General features: G+C 43.2%; 2 protein-coding genes across 3 annotated transcripts in view; one reads left to right on the top strand and one right to left on the bottom strand.

Moving 5' to 3' along the window:
- The window catches only part of Vps16A (vacuolar protein sorting 16), a 37,936-nt gene extending 20,963 nt beyond the window's left edge, over window positions 1–16,973 (bottom strand). Inside the window, exons 1-13 of one of the 2 annotated variants that reach the window (XM_084606707.1) lie at window positions 16,959–16,973; window positions 16,763–16,882; window positions 16,136–16,227; window positions 15,926–16,026; window positions 14,370–14,498; window positions 13,651–13,795; window positions 13,073–13,197; window positions 12,821–12,940; window positions 10,120–10,175; window positions 9,211–9,285; window positions 8,620–8,714; window positions 8,361–8,437; window positions 3,001–3,132 (exon numbers count right to left, since the gene is read on the bottom strand). In XM_084606707.1, coding sequence (XP_084462833.1) covers window positions 3,001–3,132; window positions 8,361–8,437; window positions 8,620–8,714; window positions 9,211–9,285; window positions 10,120–10,175; window positions 12,821–12,940; window positions 13,073–13,197; window positions 13,651–13,795; window positions 14,370–14,498; window positions 15,926–16,026; window positions 16,136–16,227; window positions 16,763–16,815 — 1,200 coding nt within the window. In that variant the 5' untranslated portion in view covers window positions 16,816–16,882; window positions 16,959–16,973. Of the gene's footprint in view, window positions 1–3,000; window positions 3,133–8,360; window positions 8,438–8,619; window positions 8,715–9,210; window positions 9,286–10,119; window positions 10,176–12,820; window positions 12,941–13,072; window positions 13,198–13,650; window positions 13,796–14,369; window positions 14,499–15,925; window positions 16,027–16,135; window positions 16,228–16,762; window positions 16,901–16,958 lie in introns of those variants that run through there. The other variant, XM_084606706.1, reaches the window with a different exon arrangement.
- A 250-nt stretch (window positions 16,974–17,223) lies between these two features.
- The window catches only part of Fib (rRNA 2'-O-methyltransferase fibrillarin), a 38,554-nt gene continuing 36,475 nt past the window's right edge, over window positions 17,224–19,302 (top strand). Inside the window, exons 1-2 of the mRNA XM_084606708.1 lie at window positions 17,224–17,356; window positions 18,235–18,522. Of these exons, the coding sequence (XP_084462834.1) occupies window positions 17,344–17,356; window positions 18,235–18,522 (301 nt within the window). The 5' untranslated portion in view covers window positions 17,224–17,343. The remainder of the gene's footprint in view (window positions 17,357–18,234; window positions 18,523–19,302) is intronic.

Raw genomic sequence — 19,302 nt, forward strand, 5'->3', positions numbered from 1 at the left:
CACAGGGAGTGAAGTGCACCCTCACAGACACAACGGAGACTTTAACATGCCAATGACAAGCGGTTGTAACTTTGCGACCCATCCATGTTCGTCGTGAGAAGAACAGTAACTAAGGCCTTATTTATTTTGCCTCCATGGCACTTCTCATTTTTAAGCACCAATGTCCTACTTGGCAGTAGCTGCCAAAACAAAGCAGTCTCGTCCATATTAAAAACGTTGCATGACACGTACCTTTCCTTCACACTACGCCATATGTCCTGCACCCACTTCTCGGCCCCTTTTGCATCCACAGCATGGCTCTCACCTACTACCGATTTTCCGGCAATAAGGTAGCAACCCTTAAATCTTTGGAGCCAACCACTTCCAGCCGTAAAACCCTCGACGTCCAGGATGCCGGTGAAATCTTTTGCCTTCTGTTGCAGCATGGGGCCGGAGACTGGCAGATTCCGTGTGTGGATGTCCAAAAACCACTGGTATGGCTTTTTCTACTTTGTCGTAAGCCGACTTGCAGAGGCAACAGCCATCAGCTTTTGAGCGGTCCTGTGCATTGTCTCTGATGGCGGACTTGTTTTTCAGGATGGTGCTCAATGTGATCCTTGAAATTTTAAGATGTACTGCAAAATTGCAACGTTAGACTTTTTTTTGCCACGCTCAACAAAGCGAATTATCTCAAGCTTGTCGTAAAGCGGCAGAGCTTGCCATTGCTTTGTCGTCATCTTGCAGAAACACCGACAACGTAGTTACGGCCGAAGTCGTATGAGCAGCACAGCAGCCCGCAATGTCGCAAACACAAAGATAGCATGGTGGGTGCGGCCGACGCAGTGCGCAAAATGCTGCCTTCCTCTTCTCCAGTCATCCGAGGCATGATTGGTTCGAAGCTGTTCACACATACTTGATCACGTGGTAGGCAGCTTCTGAGTATAAATGCTGCAGAGCGAAGCTCGCAGAAGGCACGGAATTTAACACCACTCCCTTTAACGGCCTCAAGGAAAAGGATACTTTAAGACTTGTAGACACCCTCATCGTTAGTCGACTAGCCTACAACCTTTCCTACCACCACGTCACCAAAACCCAACTCAATAAACTTAACGTCCTACACCTCTCAGCCGTTAAAGTTGCCCTCCATTTACCTCGTCATACGAGTACGATTCAGTTTCTTCAATTAGGCATGCATAACAATGTTGAAGAGATTATAGAGGCGAACCTCTCCAGCCAACAACGCCGACTCCGCACAACACCTACAGGCACTCATTTCCTGCGCTCAATGAGCTACAATACCCCTGATCCCTCACCTCACACTCATATAGCCATCCCCCCACATCTGTGGGGCCTCCTCGAGCTCGAACCCCTCCCTTGAAATATGGATCCCGAACACCACAAAGGCTGTCGCGCAGCCCGTGCCTCATATTTTTCTAAGCAGTAGTCTGAACGCCAGGACATCATCTACAAGGATGCTTCACGTAATCCAGACAATCCTCACATCTGCACTGCCGTGTTCACGGACATTCACCGCTCAACGTTCAATGCCGCCTCCATCCAATGCACTAGCACCGCCGAGGCCGAATGCCTGGCCATTACACTCGCTATTGCACACGTCAGTCAGTTGCAGAATCAGCCTACCATGATATGCACAGACTCCCAAACAGCATAACGATATCTCCTGCGAGGAACCCTTCCACACTCATCCACTAGAATATTATCTACTCCACCTTCCCCTCCCAATCCCATCACCATCACATGGGCACCTGGGTATCATGCGTTTGCCCGAGAACTCAGCTTCCGGGCGCCGGTGGATGGCCCCCCCCAAACCTTCATTATACACCCTCATCGAACCTCTTGACTACACTACAATCGTTCAACACTATCGTCGTTGCCGTACCACGTAACCGCCACCACATCACACACTTTCTTACATCAACAGCACGTACTGGCGACAACTCCAGACACGTTCGTTCCCATCTCCTCAATTTACCCACATCTTTCACCCCACGGACTCCCACCATATTGTACCACATGCAATGCCACCCCACCCACACTCTACCATTACTTATGAGAATGCCCACATCTCATCCGCCTTCCTCCCATCAAAAATCCCACCCCCTCTTCCTGGAAGGCCACCCTTTTAGAAACGCAACCCGCAGATCAGTTACAACTGGTCGAGTGAGCTAAGCTAGAAGGAACAGCCAGAGGGCTCCTGGACTAAGGGGTCCTCCTGGGAGTGTGTCTACATTATTTTAATTAAATAAAGTTTTTTCCTCCTCCTCCTTCCTTTGGCAGGCCCATTCATTTTTTTTAGTTCTTCCTACAGTCCCAAGAGCATCGTTTCATGGAAGCACTGGCAAGTACCGCGGTAGCCCAGGGGCTACCCGGAGCAGACCCAGAAGCGCATTGGCGGGCGTTTGGTGACCAATCGCGCATGCTCAGAGTTCGCTATATCTAATGTTTAGTTTGTTAAAAAAAATAATTTTACATGCGAAATGTTAGAACTTTGAGTGTTCGTTACATGGCATAATTTGCTTTATCCAGGTTTGTTATACATATTTGGGTTCAACTGTAATATCTCTTTGGCTACTTTTTCAGTGCATATGCACACAGGAACAATCCAAATTCAGAGCCTATGCTTTGTCATTGCAGTATTTCTACATACACTCCCTTCAGCACACCTATACATTTTTTGCTTAGAACGGCTGGTATAATGGTAGTATTATGGATTTTAACATCCCACAGCGACATGGACCATGAGGGATGGCGTAGTGGAGGGCTCCGGATTAATTTCAATTACCTAGGTTTCTTTGATATGCATCGACATTGCGCAGGAACCTTGCAGTTTGCCTCCATCGAATTGCACCAAACACCATCAGCCTAAGAAGTCAAATGCCCTAACCATCGAGCCACCATAACGAGGCAGCTTGGAACAATTGCAGAACAGCATGTGTTAATAGTCCTGTACGGCTTCGAGCTTGTGCAATTAACAGAGCTACTGAAAAGAAGACAGCTTACCCTGAGTAACTTCTTCTGTGTCTTGGGCTGGTACTCATGTGCGGCAGCATCAATGCACTGCTGCACAGCCACTTCCAGTTCATTGTTCTCCATGACTGTCCTCAAATACTCATCAGCCTTGTAGCTTTTTTTCTGACAAAGAAGAAGTCCTTCAATGACCACAACTGCCAAGGAATGAGAGGACTAGAAGCCCTGTCACCAAGTGCAACCAAGTTCACTAGATTGCAGCTAGCAAAACACGTTCTTGCCTTAAGATTGGCATAATTGATAGACATTTATTTATTCATTATTCCTCAAAAGTCTCTCAGGTGTTAGATGATCAGCAATAAGCAAGCAGTTACTTACATGCACATGTCTGAGGCGGAATATACCACCCCCAATATGGCATTATCACGTGGTGGACCTTCCAGCATATGCTGCTGAGTCCTTGTAAAGCCAGTCAAGAGACATCACTAATGCTTTTAAAACTTAGCCACTTCTCAATAGCAATTATATCTTTTAGCAATGCCATATGTATATACCAAGCAAATCAAACTTAATTTTCATTATACTGCAAACAGTCAGTACTGCACTGAAGACAGAACAGAGTGCAGTTATTTAACAACCAACTTATTAATATCTACTTATCATTGGAGACAAAAAACAATGCAGTTTTTTAGTAATGGTACTCACTAGGCTTCACTAGGCAGCAGTGGATGCGGCAGAGAGGCAACGCTCTAACTGCATCCTGTCATTCCACACAGGTTTTGTACGAGAACCCCCCGTCATAGCCAAAAGCAGTCCACGTGCCGCCGGATCATCGGACGCGGTGCGCATGTGCCCCCCTTCCCGATTCCTCTGGACCCGCATCGCCGACATCATCACGGACACCGAGCGCCACCGCTACCACACCGCCTGAGCTATTTAAAGCCGAGACACCCCCCGGAAAGCCTTCACTAGGCAGCAGTGGATGCGGCAGAGAGGCAACGCTCTAACTGCATCCTGTCATTCCACACAGGTTTGTTACAACCGCATTTTCAAACCATGTTCCTCTTTTTGCTGCCGTGCCATTTGCTGCCTATTGTACATACTTCTGTGATTGAAAATGCCCACAAATGCGGAACTTGCCAAAGACGTAGATGAACTACGCAAGGAAGTTGAGGCATTGCGTAGCAGTCTCACCCTTTTCAATGACCAGTACAAAACTATGAAGCAACAACAAGAGGCTCTCATAAATGAAAACAAAGATTTGGCTGACAAAAACGAGCAGCTCACGCAACGAGTTTCTGAGCTCGAGCAGTACTCTCGGCAGAACAACGTCGAAATCAAAGGAGTACCAGTCACTCAGGGTGAGAGCTGCACCGCGATTCTTCAGCGCATAGGTGATGAGGTTGGCTGCCCGGTTGCAGAGACTGACATTGATGTTTTACACCGTGTCGCAACAAGAAATAATGGTGAGCCTAACATAATTGCTAGGTTTCGTTCACGAGAAGCAAAGGTTGCGTTTACCTCGAAAGCGAAGAAGGCACGCTTATCCACACAATCTCTCGGATTCAGCGCTGAACTGAGCAACCCTATCTTTATTAACGACCACCTGACCCCTCACAACAAACGATTGCTGGCAAAAGCACGTGAACTAAAGAAAGAGAAAGACTGGAAGTTTGTCTGGGTGGACAACTGCCGGATCAAGGCCCGAAAGACAGCAGATAGTCACGTTTTTCGCATATCCAGCCACAGTGACCTTTCTATCTTCACCTAATCTATCTAGCTTTTCATCCCTTAACTACGGCATCTTATTCTCTCGAAGAATTCAAATCACTTCTTCGTGACGCCGCTCCTTCTTCGGAATCTATTATCCATCTGAACATACGCAGCCTTCCCTGTCATTACGATGATTTAATAAATTTCTTAACGCTTACTGATCATGCATTTTCTCTTATATGTCTTTCTGAAACCTGGCTCTCGCCCACTACTGATAAACTCTTTCATATTCAAAATTACCGAGAAGAATACGCCCATCGCCATGATAGCCGTTATGGTGGGTCTGCCATTTTCATTTCTAGTTATCTAACATATCATCGCCGGCATGACGTTGTATTTTCCACTGACAGTTGTGAATCGGTTTGGATAGAAGTTTACAAACCATTCCTTTCCAACAGGAACACAATAATCGGAACAGTATATCGCTCTCCTTCCTCATCCTATTCTGATTTCTGCTCTGAGCTTGACCGAATACTTACCATGCTAAATCACGAAAACAAAAACATTATCATTATGGGAGACATCAACATAAACATTATTGACGAAAATGACGTCTACAGCGTGAATTATAACAACTGTTTCCTTGGTCATGGTCTACAATCACTTATCAGTTCACCTACGCGCATTATTCCAGGCGGCTCAACCACACTTATCGACCACATTCTAACGAACATTATTTCATCTCATATTGCTGGAGTGGTTGATACTCATTTAACTGATCATTTTCCTATTTTTCTTATACTAAATGGTGTTCGGAACATTAAAGAAACATTCCTTACGAGACAGTCACTTGATAACATCAAAGTTGCTCAGAATATAACTCTCGCAGACTGGAGCCACGTCCTGAATGAAAGTTGTCCTAATGCAGCGTTTGACAAGTTCATCAGTTTATTAACAGAATGCCTTAGCTCTTCTACAACGACTTTTAATCAGGAGAAGAAATTCTCCGTGCCTCGAAATCCATGGATTACGGGAGGGTTATTGCATTCCATTCGCAAAAAAGATAATCTTAGGAAAAAACTTAAAAAGCAGCCATTTAACCTCGCACTTCGTAACCGCTTCAAAAAGTATTGTCACACTCTAACAGCTGTGCTTAAGACTGCCAAGCGTACTTATTACCAAAACAAAATTAAAGCTAATGGAAACAACACGCGTAAAAACTGGGAACTAATTAAAGAGTGCTTAAATCTGGCTGCCCGTGAACCTACCATGACTAACCTTAGCGATGGAATCGACACTTTCTCAAATGCTATAGATATCGCCAATGCTTTTAATCGTATCTTCAGTTCTGACACAGCTGTCGTTAACTCACAGTCACCAGTGTGTACCCGTACCCCCATTCTTTCTTTTTATACCCAACTTCTGCTAACGAAGTACTTTTAACCATTAGGCAATTAAAAAATACAGGCCCCGGGATAGATGGGATCGTCCCAGCTAAAATGAAGCTTATTGCCGAGGACATTTCACCTGTTTTGGCTCACTTAATTAACTCAATGTTTATAACTGGTAGTTTTCCTAATCAGCTGAAACGAGGAAAAGTGGTACCAGTTTTCAAAAAAGGCGACCGCAGTATAATAACCAACTACCGTCCCATTACTATACTACCGTTTTTCAGTAAACTGATTGAAAAACTAATTGTCATTCGGCTAACAAATTATCTTCTTAAATTCGATCTCTTAACTCCACACCAATTTGGATTTCGTCCGAACTACTCCACCGAACTTGCATTAATAGAATTCACTGACAAAATTAAACATTCCCTTGATCGTGGTTACTTTGTTGGCGCCCTTTTTATAGATTTCACAAAAGCATTCGACACAATTACCCATAACATTCTCTTTCAAAAATTAGAATGCCTTGGTGTTTCTGGTCCTGCGCTTAAACTAATACGTAGCTATCTCACTGACCGACTTCAAGTTGTGGAATTCAGTGGCACATTTTCTGACCCTAAGCTAATTAACCGCGGTGTTCCACAGGGATCCATTTTAGGCCCTCTTCTCTTTCTTATCTATATTAATGACTTGCCAAAATGCCTCAACTACTCTAGTTCAATTCTTTACGCTGACGATACTACCATTTTTTCTCACGCTAGCGATGTTTCTGTTGTAACCGCCAATTTGAACGATTCACCTTTGGTGCCAAAATAACCATCTCCTAATTAATCCAAAAAAGACCACCTTTATGATTTTTCACTCACGCAATAAAGAGGCAGTTCCTGCTCTTCAGGTACATTTAGGCACGGACACAATTTACCCGTCAGAATCTACTACATTTCTTGGTGTCGTCCTAGATAATAAACTAAAGTTTCATCAGCATACCAAATTCATTAAATCTAAAGCAGCCTTCGGTATTCACGTAATAATTAAAGCCCAACATTACTTTGACCTACCTACACTTCGCATGTTGTATTTCTCCTTCATACATAGCCACCTTTCGAATTGCATATCATCATGGGGTAACACATACAACACTCACCTTTCATGTGTTCGCCACCTTCAAAATCAAGCACTCCGCATACTTACCTTCAGCCCTTACCGTGCATCCGTTTTCAATTATTATCGCACACTTAACATACTGCCATTGTCGCTTCAGCTTAATTTTAGGTTGGCATCAATCATCTTCAAAACGCGTAATAAACATGTCGTCCTTAGTGGTTTTGAGTCATCCAAGCTTTTTAACAAAAATAACACCAGATTTGCTGAACAGCATAATCTACTACTACCGAAAATCAGGACCATTTATGGGAAACAAACTGCATACTTCTCAGGCATATCTGTTTGGAATTCACTGCCTCCTGAAATTAAAGCACAGCGTACTATTCATTCATTTCATCGTTCATTAAAGACATATTTATTTTCTACCTTGTTTTGTTCCACCGACTAAAGATGTTTTGTCTGGATCATAGTTTCCGTGTTTACATTTTATTTATTCTTGTACCAATAATGCGCTAATTTCTGTAATTTGTGCATTTTTTGTTTGAAGTTCCTGTTTATTTAGAATTTATTTGCACTGTTTCTTGTTAGTATTCTATTATAGTTTTTCTCTGCACGCCTGTATATTCTTCTTTTCACTGCCTAGTATATTACCTGCTAATCTTATCCATTCTGTCATAGGAGGTCCCCCGGACAGTTTATACTTCGGGACCTCCTTCTGTAATACTAATAATCCATGTACATGTACCTCACAGTGTAAATAAAGATGATGATGATGATGATGATGATGCCTTTTCATTAACTTTATTTCCAATTAAACTTCAAAAAGTAATGGGCCTCTTATATGACCATGAGCATGCATCTTAGTTATTGAATGTGCTTGGCATGAAGGTAACTAATTACTAATGCAAAAGAATACCTTCTACAATGGCAGCATTATGAAAGCAAGCAGAAGGTCACCTTGTCTGCTCTGTAACTGTACACTGCCAATTAATGCTAATTAGCAATGATGAATCTTTAGATGAAGCTCCTGGTACTTCTGAAGTTGTGTGTGCTGACTCTCACTCGCATTTTTGTTGCTTGGATGCTTGTGCCTTTGTAGCTGCATCCTTAAAAGCGTAATACACACTGGTGTGAAAATACATCGTAGCAGAAACTGTGCCTCAGCAAAAAAAAAGAAGCGCAAACCTCAAATTCTACTGATGCCTCGACAAGGAGCGCCCCAGGCTTGATGGAGCCGATTCTGAACACGTCTGTTACAACGTCTGAAAGGGAAAGGAAAAAATATGTGCATTACACATTATTTAAGAAAGAAAGCATATTTTCAAAAAACTTCTTAATGCAAACCCTAGATAAATAAGTAAGTAAAAAGCAGTTGGCCTGTGCCACAGAGGCAGACCTGATTACGCTTGCTCCCCTAAGCAATAAACGCAACAGAGGTTATTACCTGGAACCTTCTGCAACAGTTCATGGCTGAAGTTGCCAATGATGCGGGCGCCATCCAGTTCCTGGACCAAATATACTGAAGTGTCGAAAGTGTAAGTGCACAGCAGTCAAGAAAAAAAAGAGGGGATTTGTGCACGACAATGCTGCAATGTGGGTTAAGGCACACGTCCCAGCACAGAACCCTCAATTAGTTCTACCCTCACGAGGTTCTTTAACGTGAACCGAAGCCTTGGCGCACAAGAGTTTTTGCATTTTGTTTTCAGTGCGGTGTGACCAATGCAGCCGAGACTAATCCTGCAAACTCATGCACAGCAGCTGAATGCCAGAGCCCCAAAGTTGGTCCAAAGCAGTATAACAAACTATCTCTGCACAACAAACAAGTCACCTCTGCACAAGTTTTCAATACATTGGCCACAAATAACTGCCATCACAAGATTCTGTGCAACTGGACTAGGCTCACTGTGAAGTGTGCTCACTAGGCTAACGCTATAAGAAAATAGATTTGGTGACATTATCAAGAAAAAATAAAACATGGTGTACCAAGATGGTTCCCCCACCCCACCTCACAATCTAAATGCCAGACAAAGGATATTTTATGAAGTCCCTGTCCATGCCAACAACAAAGACGATGTTGTTCCAATGCCCGATGACTGCTCTCCGACCACACCTACAAAGGCGAAAAATGCATTGCCACAGTGTAGTTTCAATGCAAAGGTAATCACAACATTTCCATGCAGCCCACTTTCAAGGCATCAGATGCAACTGCAATATAGCTGAGCCAATTGCAATGAGCCAGGTGCAATACATCTGAGCCATTGATATAAGCGCTAAATTACTTGTTACTACATTAATGTTCAATTAACCCGTTTTGATGCCACTTTCCTTCGTTTCCATCAAAAACAATCATTCCTGAACCTAAATAGTATAACCATGCCCCCAGGGAGATAGTATTTTAGTTTTTCAGCGTAAAATACTAGCAGTTAATTTTTACAGGCATAGGAAAAATTTTGCAGTATCGTATTTGGTGAAAATAGCAATATCAGAATGCTAATCGAAAAATATTATTTATTGCATTCGCTATATGGCAAAAAAAGCCATCTTGTTTGCAACATGAGGGGCGCTGAATTCCCCTGAAGCAAAAAAATCAGTGCTAGGTGTGGCCCACTCCCAAAAGCAGCTGTGAGCTCATTTTGTAAAGAATTGTGAACAAACACTGCCTTCCGAAAAAAAAAAAAAAAGAGCATCTTCTGTGTTTATTCAACCTTGCATAATGCCTTGCTTTTAGTAGTATCATCACAAAACAGTGCACATGATCAGCATAGTCCTTGACTACATAACCAACGTAGGTTCCAGCATGAATATTCGAAGTTCCGGACTGTGCATACATGTCCAGCCTAGAGAAGTATTTACTGACTCCAGTAGAAGTTATCTAGTATAAAAGCTGTGGCTTGCTCTAAGCTTTATTCAGCGGGTCATAAAAAAATTCATAATACTGACTCACCACAACAGTTGCTTGGGCCGAGACTTTGCCTTGGTATCTATCTCGCAATAAGGTGTCTGAGAAAAAAAAAAAAGGGTTTCAATAGAAACGCCACAAGTTAAAATTTTAAGAACCCACTGAGCCAAAGCATTGGAAACATGCAAAATAAAAGCAAATGACAGTGCACAGTACATACCAACGAGTGCTAGCCTCAGGCTAGTGAATCAATTCCAGAAGTTTGTTCTCTCCTTTAAATGTAGAATCTGCCCTAAAGCAGATTACTCCTTCGTTACTTGAATGGAGGGGTGATTTGAGAAGCCTTCAAAGGAGAAGCCTCTCTTTAAGGTGCATGCAAGGACCACATCAGAATATTGTGAATTGTGTCAGCGTCGAAAGAAGCCCACAATTTTGCCTTCAGGCCAATTGCAGCCAATCCCCATACCCACTGACCTGTTTTCCCGTGTAGGTGTTGACCTTCTTGGGCCCTTTCCAGTTTCCGCCTGAGGGAACAAATGGATCGCCGTCGCCACCGATTATGCTACGCGGTATGCTATTACCAGAGCCATCCTGACCAGCTGCACCACAGACGTCGCTGACTTCATCCTAGAAAACGTGACTCTACATCACGGTGCCCCTCGTGAACTACTAACTGATCGTGGCCGCTGCTTTCTGTCGCGAGTAGTTGACGGCATTCATCCCATCTTCGCGTTCACTGTAATGTCCAGCGTTTCATGTCCTAATCCTGTGTCTGTGTTCATCGTCACTTCATGCAATGGATTTCTAGCAATCGATCGAGACGATCGCTCGGTGGCCCCGGGTAGTGCTACGAAGATGAAGAAGCGGGCAGTGGCGCAGGCGCTCTGCCCCGCGCCAGGCCCGCTGGCCATTAAAGCATATTTCATCGTCATGTCATCACGTCGTTCTGTTTTTATTGTGTCACCATGTTCTATCGCTTGTCATGCCACCACGTAACAATATGAATGAAAGAGCACCATCATTAAACACCGCACCTATTAATAAAGAAATATGAAACGACTGCCACTCAACCTTGCAGTAGTTCCCGAGATTTTCATCATACAAGCCTCCGCCTATTTTTACATGCGAAAACGTGCTTACTTATGCCATGGACTGCATCCCAAGATAATATTTATATAAAAAAATTAAGTTGGTTATACAGTACTGTGCGTGGAAAAAGAAAGTTAAGCGACAATGAATTGCACCATGTGCTGAGAATGCGAGAGTGTTAAGTTCTAAAGTCCGCGCAGCCTGCTTCTTATCCTCCTCTGTCGGTGCTGCTCACCCTACATGCTGAGCCTGTGGGGCCACTGAGGCTCCCATCTTCAGTAACATTCTTCCGCGGTTGCACGTTCAACTTGAGGGATTTTCCACTATGGCAGACATATGCAGAATTCATTCTGGTTGCATTTCAACTTGATATGCGAAGTTGTCTAGACACACCTATATCAGCTACCAACTTCCACCATTTTGCAGATAAGCTGGTGGGGAGCATAGTGGCGGCATTATGCTCGGCTATTTCACACCATCAGTGCACCTGCAAAATGCCCGTGGCAGGACTTTTAGGAAGACAGTACGGGTCTGCTGCTGGCTCCCCACTGGTTGATGACAGCACATCATTCTCAGTCGACGGGAATCAAGTGATGGAAGGATACTGAACCAGCATTGGCTTGCATCGGTCGATGACGTCACACAGCTCTCAGCCAACAAGATTTAAGTGACACTGCATATTTAGTGTGCATGCACTAGCTGATATTGTCAGTCTCTGTCTTCATGTTGCCCCTTCGTGCAACCTTGCATATGCGATAGCTGGGGCAGGTGGAAATTGGCAGGTGACATGGCCGGGCACTAATCTGTCAGCGGGATGTGTTATGTCACAAAACTATGTGACATGAGCGAGCTGGCAGGAGCTACCAACTCGGGCAGTGCTTCCGAGATGGGAATCGACCACTGAGGAGCCCTTGAATCTTGCATTAGACAAATTACTCTTAGGCCATACAAACCTGTTCATATGGCTTGATTAAAGTGGGGCTTTATAAGTATGTGTGAGACAATACAGGCACAAATTAAGAGGTTAGTGTTTAAGCGAGTAGCAAAATGCATGTACGCAACTGAGTATTTGTAAGAGGAGCCATCGATGGAAGACACTGTAACATCACACCCTTAAGGGAAGTGTTTAACTGTCGCTGACAAAATGGCCTGAACTACATTGCTATACGACATGTAACCTTGAATAAAACTATTGAAATGATGCAAAATCAGGACAAACCAAGTAAAATCAAGATAAGCAATGCAAGAGTCAAACCATGGCCAACAGTGCTAAAGCACATAGTAATTCTCATTTGGCCTAACTAAGATAAACTGGCTGTCGTCGTTTTTTTCTGAATGAGGCATCTAATGCTATAGCTTAAAATCAGGGTGTTGAAACCGGATTTCTTTCGCATTCACTTCAGGTTCACACCTTTTGGGTTCAGGTGTAGTTTCAGCTCTCGGAGAAGCATTCCGTTTTAGTTCGAACGCAAGTAATGAGCCTGGAAACAGTACAGCATGAATACATTTATGGAACCTTTAGTTCTAAATAAGCTTGCTCCACTGTACTAGAAAGGCTGCAAACAGCCCAGTTTGCAGTTTCTGCATGCACGATGTGCTAATCTGAATGGATCTGTACAGCTTGTTGCTAGAACAGCAATGTAGTGCTAGAAGTCACCTTTAGGTCACTAGTTCCTGCCCACAGATGTCCATTGTCCAGAAAGACAGCAATGTTTCTGTAGTCGAAGGAGACGGCCATTTCAATCACAGCATTAAAAGGAGACTTGATAGGTGGCGCCTAAAAGCAAATAAGATTGAAATACTCAGTTACAAAACATATTTGGGCTCTTACAATTAAGGGTCTTTGAAAGACCCTTCAATCCACGCTTATTAAGTGGATACAAACATAACTGGGAAACTGGAAACAGACCTCTAAGGAGCACCTTGTGCTGCTCCTTGGGTCCAGTATGTAAATTTTGTCATCTTTGGCAGCGATAACTTTGGTACTTGAGTCATCCAGGATAGCAGTCCAACTACTGGGGGGTGCATCCAAACCTGTTCAAGATGAGGAAAAAAAGAAAGAATCTGCAAACTGATACATATACTACAGTGTAAAGATTTTTTTTTTCTTTTTTTTTTATGTTGCTCTCGAACTTCCCATGAATGCTACAGCATATCAATTGTTCACATTGTTTCAAGAAAGTTTTTGCCAATTCAAACAGCAGATTTGATACAAACAGATGTAGCCGTACACCACCCGGTTGCCAAGAGCAATCAGGGCATCTTAAATGCTGGGAGAAATATGACTAAAATTTGTCATATGGGATGGGTCAGTCACTTCAAACCCCAAAAACTGAATATATGCAGGCCTAGTCTTCTATTTTATTTTTTCATTTGATGCCCGAAAATGGTATGAGACTTTCATGATAAAGTTGTAATTGGACGGACACTCAGACCACAAGAAACATTGCGAAACAACAAAAGCAATAGCACAAACTGGTCACCTACCAGGTATGTCCCCGAGCTGCCACGTCTTGTAGCTGGCAATGTTCTCAACAAGGAAGAACTTGTAGGATCGTGTGAGGATAACTACGCCAGTCCTTTTGTTGGTAGAAAACACTCGGGCTTCCAAAACACCAGCATCCTTGGGAATCTGCACAAATAGACCAGTGTGCAATAGAGAGAAGAGTGGTGGATTGTTGTCAGTTCAAACCTCGTGTTTACTGTCCAGCCTGCAGCACGTGCAAGAGAACTCTTTTAATCTGAACTCTGCACAATTAAACCATGTTTTCAGTCCTCTTTGAGCCTGAAATATTCAGAGCCAAGTAACTTTAGTGCAACAGCAGAAAAGAAAGTAAAAGGAAAGGAGAAAGAAAAGATGCTGTATGCCTGATTGTAGTCCACCGTGTTGTCAGAGAATTTCTCCTGTGAACACGCACACATCTTTGCAGGTTCAATGGAGATATGGTCGGATTTAGGAAAAGCAGCTAGCCACACCTCGTTAACAAGAATCTCTCTCTGGGAAACTGAAAAGACCACTCTACTTTTCTTTTACGAAATGGCTTGCGCGCAGTTGCAATAATGATGCATGCCACTGCTGTGAGCATTTCAGAGATGACTAGTACGCCTCCTACGTTCATTTCTGAATGAATGCGGCTGCACAATAGAATCATTATGACCGTCTGTGTCTGCAGTGGTGTAATAATTTCCGACACTATGATCCTCACCTGACCCATGGTGAAAGTTGCCTGTACTCTGCCCTGCAAGGTGTACTCAGTGATGGCACCGTCCCGTTGAACAACGACCAGGCTCTCCACGTTCGACCAACCCATGGCTACAATGGCCCCAGTGTCATGCTGAAATAATTCCAGCACATTTAGGACAGGAACTTACTTGAACCATCTCAGGGTAGATAACAATAAAAGGAAAACGACAATGCGTGCTGGCTGCTGCTATTAACCTTTATATGAAGGACACATCTGTCCCGCTAGCTTCTAATGTCGGCAAGTGGACAATAGTGCACTCATGTACCATAATTTATCCTGCTGAATACTGAACGATAGAACGAACAATTCAGCTTATTTTTAGTTTTTGCTCATAGGCCTGCTTGCCGTTCTATGCATATTTAAAAGAGAGTACAGTTTAACATGGATCATGTTGGCAGGAAAAAGATAAAATTGAAAAAAATTTTCACCTTTTTCACCCTTTTCATATTCAGCTGCCTCATAATACTCGTTGAAGCAATTATAAATTGTAATGCAAGGTTTGTTATAGTATTTTTTTTTGGAATAACAGCGCGAAGGACGAGGACGAAGATAGAAGGACACAAACACAGCGCTGACTGACAACTGATTTAATTCCAGAAGTTAGCAAGCATATATACATGCCTTGATGCGTGACAGAAAAACAGATAAAACAGATGCAATGCGCATGCCGAAACCAAAGCCAATTATCACTTTTTACGCATTGCCAGGAACGCAAGCTCTTTGTCCGATAACGCAAGTATTGTATGTTATAGTATGTTATAGTATAGTATGTTATAGTATGTTATAGTTGTTATAGTATGTTGAAAAGACTGATGTATAAACAGATACCCAGTTTGAAGCCTTTTACAAAGTTATTTGTACTAATTTTCAGCCTTTTTCTTTTCAAGAAATAATGAGAGACAGTTATTTGTACTAATTTTCAGCCTTTTCCTTTTCAAGAAATAATGAGAGACAGTGGTCAAAATGGTTTAAAAATTAGAGGGTCTCTTAGATGTCTTTTAAGAGGAGAGTGGCAAAAGCCTATCCTTCCTCTCCTATCCTTTTCCTCTCATCGTTTGCCTCTTATCGGCATCTGTTGCAGTGCTACATATAATTATAATTGGTTTAAATAAGAGGAAAGGCGCCATATCTGTCACACTTTCTCCAGCAGGTGTTAGTTTGGATGGTACACCATCGCTCCTGTCGTGTGACATTCGTTGGTGCGTGTTCAAGTGTGGCATTGCAGATGGCAGGAACGCTAGACAAGAACTAATCTCGTAGAATCTCCAGGAATAAGACAGATCTAGCGCACGGTATTTCTTTCCATGAGCCGAGAAAGGCTTTCGACTTAAAAGTGATGAAGTGACGTCACTTCATTTACTATACCCTGAGCGCAATTTTACCATTCTCATACATGCCAGATATGCATGCAACTCATGCTGTATAATGGTAAAAAGAGTGCTATAGTGGAGTTCTCAAGAATATTTTCCACAGGCACAGGGGGTTAATAGTGTACGTGCACAGATAAGCTGTCTTACCTTAATATTCCCTAGTGTTTTCCCACTAGCCGAGAAGAGATGTATTAGGCATCCGCTGCCTAACTTGATCCGGGCGGCTTTGCAGTCATCTCTTATGAGGGCTAAAGAAAAGATAGTCACATATGCCCTTTTTTATCAGATTTTCAGACTCTACAGGGCAGGAAGGAATGACTTTTCTACATACGTCTTTTTCATTGGAAGGATACACACCGATTGGTCCTCCGAATGGAGCTGCGGCGACAATGAAATCCGAGAGCTCAAGGTTTTGTGCCTGCCAGTCCATCGAATAGAGCTCAAATTTCCTGTGACAAAGGTTGATGGAGGACGGCAAATCAATAACGTACCAAAGAGCATTACCAAGTTTCAGTTGGTGCTCTTTGCATGTGCGATGTATGCGATAGTTGCGGCTACTAAAACATGGCATAGTCTTCGGTTTTGTACTTTCCGCGATGGAGATGCTTATTTCTCAAGGAAGTAATTGCCGAAGTGAAGTTCGCTTCAACAATATCGATGGAAGAAAAAAATGAGACACGGCAGCAATGTTTTTCCTCTAAGCAAAGCAAGTTGCTAGAAGACAGCACTCAATAGCCGGTTAACGAATTAAATTAATGATAACAATGAACTGAGAATGCACAAATTGAGTTGTTTGTGGATACTGTAGTGTTGACAGCAGTGTTCCACACAAGTTTAACTTTCAGCGTGCGCTAGCCACACGTAATCGACAATGCGCGTGTGTAGGTAGCGGTCAGCGATTTTCACAAGCAGCGCCAGTGAACAACCGTAATTTTGTGCGCACGTCCTCTTTTCTTTACAGGGTAATATTACGACTAAACTTGCCTGTAGTAAACATCTTTGCCCAGGGGACTCCAATCAGCTGTATGAAGCGCCATTTCAGCATCGCCCCCTGAAGTGTTTGTAGGCGAGAAGGCAGTCGGTGAGCGAGTTAAAGCAGCGCGACTGTAAATTAATGAAGACAAATTAGGATTATTATTATTTTTAAAACGTTGAATAAACTTATTGAAAATTGAATTACAGGAACTTTTTTGGGTGTTAAATTTGATTTCTCAGTCAAATTTGAAAACATGGAGGAAGGAAAACAAGTGTCGTAAACAAAACCGCCAACCATGATAATATTGTGATCTACGCTGTAAAAATTAGTCCTAAAGTTTTGTCACGTTCTTCTTATTCACAAAGTTCTAAAAGAAATAGACAAAATTAAAAAATGATTACTAGCACAAAAGAATAAAATGTAGCTTTGTTGTTAACGATTTTTGAGGATATTTTGTAGAAAAAGGTTTGGTATTTGGATTTTGATGCGAGAAAGTACCGCACTGCGGATAAGGGTACGCGGCAGTCTGATGGCATCGCGCGCCGCTTCGTGAGGCAAGCGTGGTTTTGAGTAACACGTGGTTGAGAAGATGGGTCGACCAGGTAATATTTCTAAAGTTTGTCGTATTGTGATTACATTATTGTCAGCCCCAAGATTTCTCAGGGTGAAATTTTGTCAATCATTTTATGCAGAATGAGAGTTAATCTTGCGCGGTTGGCGTTAGCCGGTAATCGCATACCGCGTGCACAAGAGAATGTTTTTTACCGCGGGATGGAAAAGCTTGGCTTATTTGATTTAGAAATGTGCTTGCGAAAACGTGTCTTCTCTTGGCGAGCACTTCTATCGAACAAATTTTGTGTATGCTGTGCTTAAAAGCTCGTTTGTTCTGTACTTATATATACTCTGTCGTGTTTCTGAACCTGATTGACGCTATCATGGCTGTCACCGTCTGTGTTTTGGTTGAAACTGGAATAGCCTCCTTTTTTTGCCATTTGGATTAGTCAATATAATACATGGTTCGTCATTTGTCTTTTAAATGCGCGTATTCAACTGCGGAGTGAGTGGCGAGTAAAGTGCCTGCAGTGCTGCGTAACTGCTGATGAACTAGAAACTTGTTGCCAAGACCGGCGCGCGCGGTTTTAAAGTTGTAGTGTTTTTTATTTTTGTTTTTTTTTTTTTGGAGGGGAAAAAATGCGTATATTAAAATTCCTTCGCTTCATGTAACTATTGCCTTAGTGCGCATTCTATTGCTGTATGTTCTTTCTCACGATCGCGAGGTTGGTGCGATGAACGAGCCATGTCGCATTGCTAGTGTTGTAATCCGTACTGCCGCATCAACCGCGATAAAGCGGTGCAGTGCATCTCTGTATACAGGCTGGGAACGAAGTGTAAGTACAAGCGCTGTTTTCGTTTTATTGTACTTTGTTTGCAGCGTCGAAAGCCTGACGACATGGCTCTTGTTGCCTCTTTCCGTTCATAGGCTTCACTCCTAGAGGCGATCGCGGCGGTTTCGGCGGCCGAGGTGGTCGAGGCGGTTTCGGCGATCGCGGTGGTGGCCGGGGTGGTTTTGGCGACCGTGGCGGTCGAGGTGGTTTCGGAGGTCGGGGTGGCCGTGGTGGCTTTGGCGACCGTGGTGGACGTGGCGGCCGAGGCGGCTTCGGCGACCGTGGAGACCGAGGCAGCTTCGGGGATCGTGGAGACCGAGGCAGTTTTGGTGACCGTGGAGGACGGAGCAGCTTCGGTGGTGGAGATAGAGGCGGCGGACGCGGTAAGTGCGGTTTTAATGGCTTGTACTGTCATGGACAAAGTGTGTCCCGCCTTTGCGGCGGCTGTCACGTGGCGTTCCTTGGCGCGCGTTCAAGTGTGGGATTGCAGATGGCAGGAACGCTCGACAATATGAGACCTCACAGGCTTTCGCCTTTCACTACTTTATTTGCTAAAGGCCCTTGTAATTTTTTTTTTCTCTTACATTGCAGTCCCGTACCTAGGCATACTGATAATTTTTATCCCTGCAGTTATGTGGCACCATCGCTTGTTGCAGTGTTGTCTTCTTGCACACACGTACAATTTTTACCTCCATAGTTTGGGTTGTTTTCAACGATAATTTTTTTAATTCATCAGGTTCTTGCAAGCCCTGCAACTCTGACTATATTGAGCAAGCATGCAGCTTACGTAGTATCAGATTGGTGACATAATTCATTACTTTTTCAAAAAGTAACATTTTGGGCAATTCACTAATTTTTGTTTTGTAATTTATTACAGGTAATTAATTACTTCTTTGCAGAAAAGATTACAGCAGCGAGGCATCCATGACGACAAGATAGCGTCAAATAGGTCGGCCATGGGAAAGTGTGCTTGGCACACCGTCATATTGCACTTTCCGCAGTCTCTTTCTTGGTGTATCTCGTGCCATCTATAGATATTCTTGTAATAAGTCGTGCCTAGCAAATTTGTTGTAACAAAAAAAAAAAAACGTTTTCTTTCAATGTTTCTTGCTGGCAGTTGAAACATGGCATTGAAAAAATGGTGTGTTTTCAATGAAAACTTA

This window comes from Amblyomma maculatum, chromosome 6, assembly GCF_055883805.1.
Source record: "Amblyomma maculatum isolate TAMU_Amacu chromosome 6, ASM5588380v1, whole genome shotgun sequence".
Classification (NCBI taxonomy): Eukaryota; Metazoa; Arthropoda; class Arachnida; order Ixodida; family Ixodidae; genus Amblyomma; species Amblyomma maculatum.